Source organism: Phyllobates terribilis, unplaced genomic scaffold (genome assembly GCF_046119375.1).
Source record: "Phyllobates terribilis strain yellow unplaced genomic scaffold, ASM4611937v1 Scaffold_3__8_contigs__length_932513732, whole genome shotgun sequence".
Lineage (NCBI taxonomy): Eukaryota > Metazoa > Chordata > Amphibia > Anura > Dendrobatidae > Phyllobates > Phyllobates terribilis.
In genome coordinates this window covers 424100524-424114316 of record NW_027362763.1, presented here as the reverse complement: position 1 = coordinate 424114316, position 13793 = coordinate 424100524, and the positions used below count along the sequence as shown (strand labels likewise).

The window sequence follows — 13793 nt, the reverse complement described above, 5'->3', positions numbered from 1 at the left end:
CAGCTACACCTCACTCATCACCAGGAGGCTGCCTCAGCTACACCTCACTTATCACCAGGAGCCTGCCTCAGCTACACCTCACTTATCACCAGGAGGCTGCCTCAGCTACACCTCACTCATCACCAGGAGCCTGCCTCAGCTACACCTCACTTATATGTACAAGCTTTTAAAAAAAATAATAAAATCCTAAGAACTTTCCACAGGAACAGCAATGAGGGAATGACAGTGAAGAGGAATAGTATTGCACAGCTGTCACAGACCGTACGCGCCCATCTCGTGAAGCAGAAGCCGCATCACCGGGGTTTCCTGCCCGGGTTCGCAGGGTTACCTCACGGCCACTCCCCGGTATAGGAGGACCCGTGAAGCAGGCAGGGGTAGCTCGTGAAACCCCGGAGATGAATGGCAGGCAGCAACGCGCGGTCTCGTCATGAGTGCGCAGGCACGATGGAGGGGTGGGACTGGCTGCCAGCGGCGTGAGCTCGGCTCTCTCGGCCGCCATTTTACAACAGCCACACTCCACCGGACAAGGAGCTGCTGCAACCACGCGAGGGGCGCGCTCGTCCGACACCCTGACCCCCACAAACAGCATAGGCAGCCCGGACACAGCCAGCACCCGCCCGGATCGGGACAGGTAAGCTGCCAGGGCTGCAGACACTTCCCTGTCATGCTCGTTTTGCGGCCGGAGCCGGCAACTCTGGAAAATGGATTCCAGCAGGAGCACGTTGGCGGCGGGTGGGAGGAGGACGCGGGTTTGCATTATGTCCTGCGCCCTCCTATAGTTATGGCGGTGTGCAGCATGTGGCCAGCATGGCGGGTCATGCAGCAGTGCTGCCTCCCCCTCAGCAGACTGTGCAGAGTGGAGCCTCCATGCTGTCACTAGGCCTGGGAGGACCTATTGTCTGGCTCCACATGTGGCAGCGGAGCCCGGTGTGCTGGCATTGTGTGCGCGGCCTGCCGCCGGAGGAGCCGAGCACGTGGTTGCTGCAGGCTCCGGGCCGGGCCTAGTGCCGTCCTGTGGGTGGGGAGTAGGGCCAGGCGCTTTGTTCCCTGTGTGTGCGGACAGGGAGCTGTGCGGGCGGGAATCCACGCCAGTCCCGGTGCCAGGGTGATGGCCAGCTCTGTGACAAGCTCCTGCAGAAAGTTCCCAGCTCCGTAGAGGCCCTGAAAGTGAATGTGCCCTCTTATGCATGCAGAACTGGTCGCCATTAATGACCCTGATTATTGCATTTGTACAGATATCTGGAGATATGGCCGCTGAACATGTTAATGGGAATGGTACAGAAGAGTCCATGGATATTTATGCTGCAGTAGCCCAATCAGAGCATTTGCAGACTTTGCTTGATGCTGGTTTACCACAGAAAGTTGCTGAAAAACTAGATGAAATTTACATTTCAGGTAAGACTTAGCTCTTCCAAAAGGGGCTTCTATTTTGGCTTTATTTTCTTCATTGAATTTTGTCTAAATTAGCAACTTTTTGTGGTTTCCAAGACATGGGAGCTGCAGATATAATGTTGGTGTCCCGGCCCACCCCTCCTTTAACCCCTTCAGTGCTTGAGGTGTCTTCAGTGCGTTGCCCTGCAGTGTATGACAGAATCTCCGCCAGTGAAGGGGTTAGCACATCAGATTTAGAAGAGGTGTCCAGCATGGCTCACTTTACATTGGGATAAAAGCGCCGCTGATGACATGGTGTCTGCACAGACCTGCCAGGGTGTGTGCACGCTCGGCCAGTATCATGCACAGGTCCAGTTAATACAAGGGTAGGTGCATATGGCCTGGCAGATGTGTGCAGAAGAGATGTCATCAGTGCCGCCCACCACCTGATGAGAAAATGAGTGATAACCTGAATAATTTGAAGGTTTTAACATTCCCACCTACTCACTAGTATCTGATCTAAGGGAGCCTCTCATCATAAGAACAGGGGGTCCTATATTCCGTGATCACACCTGAGCTGTACCCCTGCATTCATCTTCTAAGGGACTGACTGAGATAGTTGTACAGCACCTGGCCATCTTCATCACTCCCATAGACCATGAATAAAGAAGCAGAGTACTCATGCAGTTGCTGCTCCATTCAAACTTGCAATGTGGGGGTCCCAGCAACCAGACACTTATCTTTTGTGTAAGTGGGTTAGTAATTGTGCTGCAAAACCATTGACTCAGCTTAACACATTGTGCTATATATATATATATATATATATATATATATATATATATATATATATATATATATATATATATATATATATATATATATATATATATATATATATATATATATATAATTTTGTAGGCTAAACACGTGTGTGGTCTAAGTGTATTAATATACTCGCTGATCGTTGTCTTCCCTGGTTTCTAGTGCCACTCTGGTCCTCTTCTGGCTCACGGGACGACTATTCCAACTCTTCGGATCACACTGGGGCCTATGTGTAATCCGGAAGTCGATGTTCCAATGTAAGTCTATCAGAACGAGCCTCCATATAGACTTGCATTGTAATGATAACTTCCGGCTCACACAGAGACCTCAGTGTGATCCGAAGAGTTGGAATAGTCGTCTCGTGACACAGAAGAGGACCAGAGCGGCACTGGAAATTGGGAAACACTGCGAGCGGTGAGTATATTAATGCACTTATCCTAATTATACATTCACAAAGGTTTAGCCCATGAACATTTTAATGAGATCGCTTCTTTAAGGTGTCATAAAAATAAAATAGAGCCTGTACATCAGAAAACGTTGTGGTTTCATTTTTAAACTAGATGACTTGCACCCTCCTTCTCCTGTAAATAAAAGGGCGGTGTGTGCCAGTCACTTAACTCCTTATCTTTCAGTGATGGGACCTTCATGTGTCAGTATGGACCAGTCATTCAGTCTTTTCTCTTCTATGACACCAGTTTAGTAATTTCTAAATTTCTGTCACATTGACGCTGTTCAGAATTACTAGAAGAGGTATAGATGGCTCAGTTGCTAAGTCAGCCACGGTTTGTGTTCTGATTCAATACCCTTATGCTCCATTTCTGTAGTACAGATGCTCTATTAGTGTTGACTGAATTGATAACCTCCTGCAGCCCATGACATGTGGCCTGTGTGCATGTGTTCCTGATGTGATTCTTAAAGGGATTTTTTTTCCCCCACAGATGCATTATTAAGTTCATCTTAGTAAATCATATTACATATGCTAATCAGGAAATACACATTTGGCTTCATTGAGTATTCATGCTATTTTAATAGAGGACTGTTCTAAGAAGCTTCCTGACAATTTATTACGAGTTGTTACAACTTATTAGCTTGCTTATACCCTAGAAAATTGGGGGTTTGGCAGGTTTATGCCCATACATCTTCAATAATTGTTGGTGGAAATTCATGTGACAGGTCTCCCTCTGGACCCTCCCCGTACTCATGCACATTTTGACTTTTTGTGTGATCTGAATGGGCAGAGTGGAGGAAGATCCTATAGGCCATCTCTTGCAGCAAATAGTCTCCCTGGAAAACAAGAGGCGGGTGTTGAAATTTAGCATGGCTAATTCGGGTGCCCCAATACACACAGTGTGTTTAGCTCCATTTTCGGGGTGGGGGTCCTTAGTGCTTGTTCTGTAACTCATAACCTAAGACTATGTGCATGCATTGAATATTTGCTGAACTTTCTGGAGGAAAGTGTTAGCAGGAAAAACAATGCATATAATATGTGCATTTTTGTGTGCGGTTTTACTTGTTTTTTTTCTCCCCAGTTCATTTTGCATGGGTGAAAAACTGAAAGAATTGACAGACCTGGTAAAAACGCTTTGGTTCAAATTTGCATGGAAAAATATGCAGCATGATATTTCAGAAATCTCATTCACTTTGCTGGTACTGTAAACAGCTGAGTTTTTCCATGGGGAAAATAAACAGTGTATGAACAAACCATAAGTGTCTGAACGGTGTCCTATCACTGGCACGTCCATCAATGCAATAGGGCTCCTGTGCCCTCCATTTGAATGTAGTAGTCATCATGAGTGCACTCTGCCATGTTGTTCATTAAGTGGGACTGATGGAGATGGCAATGGGCTGTACTTTCTGGTTATTGGTGGGAGTCCCAACATGAGATTGTGGAACGACACCCTTTAGTGTTTTCAGGTTGGGGACAGTCAAGCTTTTCCCTTAAGCATGTAGTTGTAGGATGCATTGACAAATATCTATCAAGTTATTCTAGAATAATAGATATCTATAGACAATTATTATAGAAGCCAGGTAGTTGACTATGGGCAGTTGTAATAGTATTTTAACACTGGATGTTATGTTTGCAGGTTGAATTGAGTATCCATCATTTGTGATGTCTCCACTCCTAAATACCAGTATTATCACTGAAAAATCCTGTAGTGTATTCTCAGGTTTTCAACTAAAAAAAGCATCACATACTGTTAAGCAGGGCTGTGCAGTCTGTGTCCATCTCGTTGGAGTTGGCATGAAATGGCCCAACTCCTGAAATATAATATAGTAAACTTTGTGCAGTAGTTCAATGCTGGATGTGCTGTCATATTTTTTTTTCCATAAGAATTAGGGGGTGATATAGATAGATAGATAATATATATATATATCTATCTATCTATCTCTATCTAATATACCGTATATTCCGGCGTATAAGACGACTTTTGAAGACTGAAAAATCTTCTGTCTAGTCTGGGGTCGTCTTATACGCCGGTAATGCTTTTGAACTTTCAGAAATTGACATGCGGGGATACTCTGGGGGTGTTAATAAGCTGCCGTGGCCGTATCCCTGCCATGTCGGAGTTAATATAAGGTGGAGGGAGTTAAAATACGGCGGCGGTAGGTCCAGACAGTCAGCGCTTCTGTGCTGAAACTGACACATCGCTGCGTATTCCCAGCTCCGGACACAGCGCAGGGCTTCTGTGCCGACAGCTTTCACTTGTCACAGAAGCGCTGCGCTGTGTCCGGAGCAGGGAAGTTCGCATCGCTTCTGTGACAATATATGAAAAGCCGGCAATTCAGCAGCGGCATAAGCCGGCACCCGACAATGTAGAATAGAAAGAATAGAGCATCACACATAGATTAGATAGATAGAAACATGTCAGTCACATATATAATAAGTACAGTGACAGTGTTGGTTACTGTACTTGTCATCTAGTGTTAAAATAACGGATTTATTTAAAAAAAAGTTGGCGTGGGGTTCCCCTTAATTTTAGTCTCTAGCGGAGGTTAAGCAGACGGCTGGGGCAGATGTTTGAAGCCTGGGAAGGGGGTAATACCCACGGAGCTCCCCAGGCTACTAATATCAGCCCCCAGCTGAATACCTAGCCTTTACTAGCTATTAAAATGGGGGACCCCCCCAAAAAATGACGTGGGGTCCCCCCTATTTTAATAGCTAGCAAAGGCTAGGCAGACAGCTGGAGGCTGATATTAATAGCCCAGGAAGGGAGCCATGAATATTGGCCCCCTCCCAGGCTAGAAACACCAGCCGTCAGCCGCCCCAGAAATGGCGCATCCATAGAATGCGCCAATTCTGGCACTTAGCCTCGCTCTTCCCACTGCCCTGTAGCGGTGGCAGTGGGGTAATAGGGCTGGGGTTGATGTCAGCTTATAATGCCAGCTGACATCAAGCCCAGGTTAGTAATGGAGAGGCGTCTATAAGACACCCCCATTACTAACCCCATAGTCAAAGTTAAAAGAAAACACAAACACCCAGAATAAAGTCCTTTAATTGAAATAAACACACAATTCTTTATTGTTCTAAATTAAACCATACTTACCATCACGCCCATTCCAGCTGAAGCCAACGATCTCCTGCAATAAAAGAAAAATAATAAAGCAACCTCATCCTTACCTCTCCATGGTTCCGAGGACGAGTCCAGCTCTGCTACATCGAGATGACAGGCTGGACCGCAACAGAACGCTGCCATCCAGCCTGTCATCCCGCAGACACTGAGAAGCGCAGGCATGCTTGCGCTCCTCAGTGTCTCACTGTGACGGCATCCAGATGAGCCGACAATGAACTCAGCTCACCTCCTGGACGTCCGTCACTGACAGCGTGGGAAACTTCTACTGCGCATGCGGGGAGCAGGAGAATTTTCCCACGCTGTCAGTGACGTGCATGAGGTGAGCCGAGTTCATTGGACATGATCTCGGCTCATCTGGATGCCGTCACAGTCAGACACTGAGGAGCACAAGCATGCCTGCGCTTCTCAGTGTCTGCGGGATGACAGGCTGGATGGCAGCGTTCTGCTGCGGTGCAGCCTGTCATCTCGATGTAGTAGCGCTGGACCGGTCCTGGGAACCATGGAGAGGTAAGGATGAGGTTGCTTTATTATTTTACTTTTATTGCAGGAGATCGTTGGCTTCAGCTGGAATGGGCGTGACGGTAAGTATGGTTTAATTTAGAACATTAAAAAATTGTGTGTTTATTTCAATTAAAGGACTTTTTTCTGGGTGTTGTGTTTTTTTTAATTACTTTACTAGAAATTCATGGCGGTCATGTCTAATATTGGCGTGACCCCATGAATTTCAGGCTTAGGGCCAGCTGATAATGCCAAGCTGGCCCTAACCCCTTTATTACCCAGTGAGCCACCGCACCAGGGCCCTGGATGAGTTGGGTACAGCGCCAGAAGATGGCGCTTCTATGAACGCGCCATTTTCTGGGGTGGCTGCGGACTGCAATTTGCAGAGGGGGGGGGGGGGGCAGAAAGCTTGGGCCTCCCTGCGCTGCAGATTCCAGCCCCCAGCTGCCTAGTTGTACCTGGCTGGACACAAAAATAGGGCGGAGCCCCACGTCTTTTTTTTTTTTTTAATTATTTCATGAAATAATTAAGAAAAAAAGGGCTTCCCTATATTGTTGTGTCCGGCCAGGTACAAATAGGCAGCTGGTGGTTGGGGGCAGCCCGTTCCTGCCTGCTGTACCTGGCTGGACACAAAAATATGGCGAAGCCCACGTCAACCTTTTTGGGAAAAATTAATTACAAAATTAATAATAATTTAGGGACTGCATCTTTATTAACCCCTCAATTGTCATTTAGTGTTAAAATAAAGGATTTTTTAAAAAGAAAATTGGTGTGGGATCCCCCATCATTATAGTCTCTAGCGGAGGTTAAGCAGACGGCTGGGGCAGATGTTTGAAGTCTGGGAAGGGGGTAATACCCACGGAGCTTCCCAGGCTACTAATATCAGCCCCCAGCTGAATACCTAGCCTTTACTAGCTATTAGAATGGGGGACCCCCCCAAAAAATGACGTGGGGTCCCCCCTATTTTAGTATGTTTATGAGTGACCGTTTTCCTGCTATATACCTGCATGTCATAAGAATTTAAATTAAAAAAAGGACCATGTTAAATTCAAATCTGTTTTTTTTAAATTTTTACCGGTGTTTGGTATGTGTTGGAAAAGGGGTAGTCTTATACGGTGAATATATCCTAAACTCTATATTTTAACAGGAAAGTACGGGGGTCGTCTTATACACCAGGTCGTCTTATACGCGGAATATACGGTATATATCTCTATTATACACACACTCACTTCTAGTGAAGTATGCAGTAGTCATGAGGGAAAGTTCTCATTACTTGAGTTTGCCTAGGGTGCTTGGGTACGCAGATTATTGCGGTTGCTCGAGTGACCTGTTTTTCCGCGCCTGCATGTTTCTCAAATGTTGGACAGCCACAAAACTGTATGTGTGTGTCAGGCAATCCCCGCATGTTTTGTGTCTAAGATGCGGGGACAAAAACTTGCCACTCGAGCACCTGTGATACTCCGTGCATACCCTAGACAAACTCAAGTGACGAGCACTTGCACTCATCACTAGTAGGCAGCCCTTTCCAATGCAGTGAAAATTGGGTATGCCAAAACGGTATGGTGGGTGTAAGGGGACTATAGATATGTCTGAGGATACTACCATTAGGTAGAAAAGTGAGTTAAATGTAATGTTAGAACTTTCTGATGGAATAAGGTGTTCACCTCTGAGGTCATTTTGTTGAGCACTAGGATGCAACTCTTTTCTTGTCTTCCATAAATGAACCCCAATGTGCCCCATTATAAGTCAATGAGGTCCATCAGGTGGCACTTTTATACATTGTGGAACTTATCTGGCACAGTTGTGAACAAAGCCTTTGGGTATGTGCCCACGATGCAGATTTTAAGCAGAAATTTCCTCAGTGATTTATTTATTTTTTTCCCCCTCTCCCTGGCAGGAAAAATGCATTCAGATTTTACATGCGGTTTTTTCTGCAAGGGAGAAGCGTTTATGCATGCGTTTTTTCAAGCGCTTTTCCAAGCGATTTCGAGCATCACTTGGAAAAGGGCTTGAGACAAGTTGGTCACAATATAAATCCATGCAACTGGCATGGATTTATATTGTGTGACTGAGATGTCTGCTTAAAATACTTCACTATTGGTAAAAAAAAAAAACGAATTCTAAAGTTAAAAAAAAAAAAAAAAAAAAAAAAAATTCATACACGCCTCTCCGGTGGCCCCTGGTCTGCTCCCGGCGGCGTCCTCTCTCCTCGGCGGCCCGCGGTGTACTGGCAGGACCTGCAGTGACGTAATTTAGTCAGCTGATGGTCACGTGACCATCAGCTGACTAAATGATTTCACTGCAGGTCCTGCCAGTACGCAGTGGAGGATAGAGGACACCGCCTGGAGCAGACCAGGGGCCGCTGGAGAGGTGTGTATTAATATATTTTTATTATTTTTTCTTTAAATTCTTTAACTTGCAGGTACCCGGGTTGGAGGAGAGTCTCCTCTTCTCCAGACCCGCGTACCATCCGTGCATTGAACCGCATAACGTCCGCATGTATATGAAGAGTAAAACTAAAGGTCCACGTGGATGACACATGAGTAAAACTGTCAGGTTTACACAAATGTAAAAATACACATTTGTGAATGTAGCCTTACAGCTCACCAATATGGAGAACCAAGAATTCCCTCTGTAAAGTTCTCATTACTGTAAACTGCTTTCCTTTGATACTCTACTTAAAAGGGGGGCTGCTTGTTAGCAACCAATCTGCTTGCTGCTGTAATTTTTCAAGCTGTTAATAGAAAATTCTTTCTCTTTGGGATTTGTTCCTTCTATGAAAAATAAGACAGAGTGGGACAGCAGAAGGTGGGGTCCCCCCATATCTGCTGCCAGTTGTTACCTGCTTACTTATTTGAATTGGCGCTTTACTCTTTTAGTGAAAATGTAACATGACTGTGTCTGACCTACCAAACCTTCCTGCAGAAAAGGAATATGCTAAGCAGATGCTGTGAGTTGTGATTGGCATACCTTGCTATGTAAGATATTCAAATAAGGATTCAAGCCCATTGCTGTTGGCACTTGACTGAAATTGTCTGGACATATCAGGAGTGCATCGAAGTTGGTCAAATTGTTTATCTGTAGCAATGTTTAGGAGTGACAGTAGCTGAGTCTGAGACACAATTTTTGTAAAAATGCATGTACTGTAAATTACCCGTAATAGGCAAAACCTTCGTAGGGTTTTCTAGAATATTTTTCTTTAAACTACATTAAGCCATGATCTTGAAAATACATGGTATATGGGGACATATCTAACTTTTAGATTGTTCTTCTTCAATTGTGAAATTGGCTGATTAAAGTTACTGTATTCAAAGCTGGATTTTACTATTTGTAGGGTCGTTTACTCCCAGAACCCTACTAATAACCTCAGCAATTTCTCATTGGACATATCTGAAGTCTATAAAAGAGCACTTACACTTCACAGCAAGTGTGTGTATGTATGTAGAGGTTTGCATGCTGAGCCTCCTCCATTTGTTGTCTGTGACTAGTAGAGTACAGTGTTTAGCTTTCTCCTGCAGGCTCAGACAATGAATGGAGTGGAAGTTGAGTATGCTTATCTCCGTTCCATTCAAGATGTGGCTGCAGAGCCTGATATTGATATTAGTCCCAGTGGTCGGACCCCCAACGATGGGCGATTATTCCTTATCTGATGGATGGGGGATAACCCCCTAAACCTTATGCATGTGAGTTGTATTCCTGATGTATTTAACATTGCAAAGGATAGGATAAGTTTTGTAATTTATGTCTGTGAAAATACTTACCATACACTGGTAACATACTGATCCAAAACACTGATGGTAAAAACGACACATGAATGTCACACTGATTCAAAACGGACACTTGTATGAATTTTTTCACATACATGTGTAAACACGGACATGTGATTGAGGTCTAAGGCTATGTGCCCACGATGCAGAAAATTTCTGCAGCATTTCTGCATCTCCCTGGCAGAAAAAATGCATGCAGATTGTGCATGCGTTTTTCCTGCAGAATACATGCGGATCCACATGCGTTTCCGCATGCAGATTGACAAGCGCTTTCCAGGCAATAGCATCACTTGGAAAGTGCTTGACAACTAGGTCACACTGTATAAATCCATGCAAACAGCATGGATTTATACAGTGTGAACCGTAAAAATTAAAACAAATAAAGCTATACTCACCCCCGAGGCCCCGTCGTGGCTGCAGTGCTCGTTCCTGTCTGGTTCCTGGATGCCGGCATATCGCGAGACAGAGCGGTGAAGGGCCTGCGGTCACATGACTGTGACGTCACCGCAGGTCCTCAAGCGATGCCGGCATTCAGAGAGAAGCCTTCGGAAAGGTGAGTATAAACTTTATTTGTTATTTTATTCTTTTTTTACAGGTACAATGGTACCCAGGTCTGGATGAGAGTCTTCTCTCCTCCAGAACTGGGTACCATCCGCACATAGAGACGCATAGAAGCCGCTTGTACAAATGTTCAGTCGCGGTTTCTATGCGTCTTAATGCAAGTCAATGGCGGGAGTTCCGCTGCGCTTCCGCAAAATTAAATGACATGCTGCGGATTTTTGTACGCAGCATAAACGCTGCGGAAAAATCCGCAGCATGTGCATAGAACATGCGGAATCCCCTTGGGGACCATGGGGTGCGGATTACCTAGCGTTTCCTGAGCATTTCTGCATCTCCCTGGCAGGAAAAAACGCATGCGGATTGTACATGCGCTTTCCTGCCAGGGACATGCGGAAATGAAGCGGTCTTCACTTTCATTTCCGCATGCGAGTTGACAAGCGCTTTCCAAGCGATTTTAGCATCACTTGGAAAGTGCTTGTCAACTTCACACTATATATCCATGCAACCAGCATGGATTTATATAGTGTGTGAATGTCAAAAAATAAATATATACTTTACCCTCTGATGGCCCCCGGTGTCCTGCTTCGCTCAGTCCCGGCTACCGGCAGTGAAGACTGAAGGACCTGCCGACGTCAGCGTCACATGACTCTGACGTCAGCGAAGGTCCTTCTTCATTCAACCGCGAAGTGCGGGGAACCAAGCAGGAGCGCTGCGCCTGCCGTCAGAAGGGGAGTATATTATATATTTTTTATTTTATTCTTTTTTTGTTAATGGTACCTGGGTCTGGATGAGAGTCCTCTCATCCACACCCGGGTACCATCCGCACATTAGACCGCATGAAAAGCGCATCAACCTATACAGTGATGCGGATTCCATGCGGTCTAATGCAAGTCAATGGCGCCAAAAAAGCAGCGTTTCCGGAAAATTAATTGACATGCTGCGGATTTTTGAGCGCAGCGTTTACGCTTCGGAAAAATCCGCATCATGGGCACAGCACATGCGGATTTCAATTGGGGAACATTGCTGCCCTTCTGCCATGTGTTTTTCATGCGTTTACGCAACTGCAAAAACGCCGCGGAAACGCATTAAAAACGCATCGTGTGAACTCAGCCTAAAGGGAACTTATTGCGAATAATGCTGCCCAAACTACGGGCAGCATGAATTGCAGCCAGATAAATCATTCTCTGAAACAATTCGTCCTTTTCAGCGAAAATCTACTTTAAAGAGGTTGTCCACTACAATAAATAATGCCCCCATTAAAGGGAACCTGTCACGTCCTAGCTATCTACACTTCCCCATAGCGGCGTTAATGATGCAATGTGAATCACTAACCAGCTTTTTTTCATTAAAATTGTTGGTATTCTAATGATTTTATAACCTTTTATATACTTTATCATACCTGCTCGTTTTCAGTCATAGGGATGTGATTCTCACACTCAGTCATGGGCGGGCGCCGCATTCAGTCACTGCTGGCACCGCCCATGTATTTGACTATTGCTCCCGGCAAGCGCTATTATTGTGGGGCGCATGCACATTTGTACATGTCCGGCTTCTGGTTCCATGAGTTGAGGCTCAGTGAGGCTGTGTGATTACCAGCTTCACTGTGCACGTGCTTTGTTCCCCGCACGTGCGCAGTGAAGCTGTGTAGTTCCCAGCTTCACCTCGCATGCGCTATGACGCTCTATTCCTCGCGCGTGTGTAGTGAGGCTGTGTGATTCTCAGCTTCACTGCGCATGCGCTATGTTCCACACATGTGCGCAGTGAGGCTTGTAGTTTGCAGCTTCACTGAGCAATCACGGGGAATTGAGCGCCATAGTGCATGCACAGTGAAGCTGGTAATCACACAGCCTCACTGCGCAGGCATGGGACCAGCGGCCATACTTGTACAAATGCGCATGCGCCCCACAATAATAGCGCTTGCAGGGAGCAATATTCAAATATGTGGGCGGCGCCAGCAGTGACTGAATGAGAGAATCACTCCCCTATGACTGAAAACGAGCAGGTTGGACAAAGTATATTAAAGGTTATAAAATCATTATATTACCACTTTTTTATTGAAAAAAGCGTGTTAATGATGCACATTGTATCACTAACACGGCTGTGTGGGCAGTGTAGATAGTAGCTAGGATGTCACTGACAGGTTCCCTTTACGTAGGCACATTATTTTGCTGGAGAAACTAAACATTTTCTGTTAGTGTTCTGGATCAGAATTTCATAAGTGTCAGTTTTTACCAACAGGATTTCAACTATTTTTTTTAATTATTTTTTTTTAGAATGGAATAGATAAAACGGAGATCCCGATTGCAAATGTGAACTCCGCCTTAGAGTAAGGCCAGACTGTTCAGCACAAACAAGAATTGTTATGGGCCGCGTGCTTTTGTGGGTAAAACAGTTGTTTTTATCCATGGACCTCGAAAAGAGGCTTAATAGAATAGTTAGGTTGTTAACTTAATAGCAATCACTTAACAACCTAAAGTATGGTAGCAATTACCATGTTTTTCAGACTATAAGACGCACCTAGGTTTTAGAGGAAGAAAATAGGAAAAAAATTGATGCAAAAAATGTGGTCATGATGCACAGTTATGGTGGAGGGGGTCTGCTGCTGATACTGTTATAGGGGTAATGTCCCCCAATTCTGTACTAATATCCCCCATCCTGGTATATATGCCCCCTCCTTTGTTATACTTGGCCCCCATACCCATCATGGTATACAAGGTCTCCTGTCACGATGCACACATTAAAAATTATTATTTTTTTTTTTCTCACCTTCCCTCTGCTTTGGCACTGCTTCCTGTTCTGCGGTCAGCTGCTGATCTCGCTGTGTAAGTAGCGCATGATGTCACTGTCATGCGCCCTCACACGCAAAGGTCAGCTGTCGGAATATTCACTGCTCTCCACGCCCGGACTATGGGCGTGGAGAGCAGTGAACATTCGTTCTCCTTAATAGCGCAGACAGTGTCAGCCACCTGCAGCTGCTGGGCGATCAGTGTGCCCGCTGCTAAAGAGAATGAATATTCACTGCTTCACACTCCCATGGGTGTGGAGAGCAATGAATATTCTCTGTAATAGCAGGCACACATGATCGCTGAGCCGGCAGCTGCGGCTGACACTGTGCGCGCGCTATTAAGGAAAAGGAGTATTCAGTGCTCCACACACCCATGGTCGTGGAGAGCAGTGAATATTCATTTTCTTCAGCAGTGGG

At 45.4% G+C, this 13793-nt stretch overlaps 1 protein-coding gene across 6 annotated transcripts in view; it reads left to right on the top strand.

Moving 5' to 3' along the window:
* The first annotated feature begins 421 nt into the window (after window positions 1–421).
* SYNCRIP (synaptotagmin binding cytoplasmic RNA interacting protein) overlaps window positions 422–13793 on the top strand; it is a 40128-nt gene continuing 26756 nt past the window's right edge. For 3 of the 6 annotated variants that reach the window (XM_073675667.1, XM_073675666.1, XM_073675665.1), the window contains exons 1-2: window positions 422–631; window positions 1236–1395. In XM_073675667.1, coding sequence (XP_073531768.1) covers window positions 428–631; window positions 1236–1395 — 364 coding nt within the window. In that variant the 5' untranslated portion in view covers window positions 422–427. The remainder of the gene's footprint in view (window positions 632–1235; window positions 1396–13793) is intronic. The other 3 variants (XM_073675669.1, XM_073675668.1, XM_073675671.1) reach the window with 2 other exon arrangements.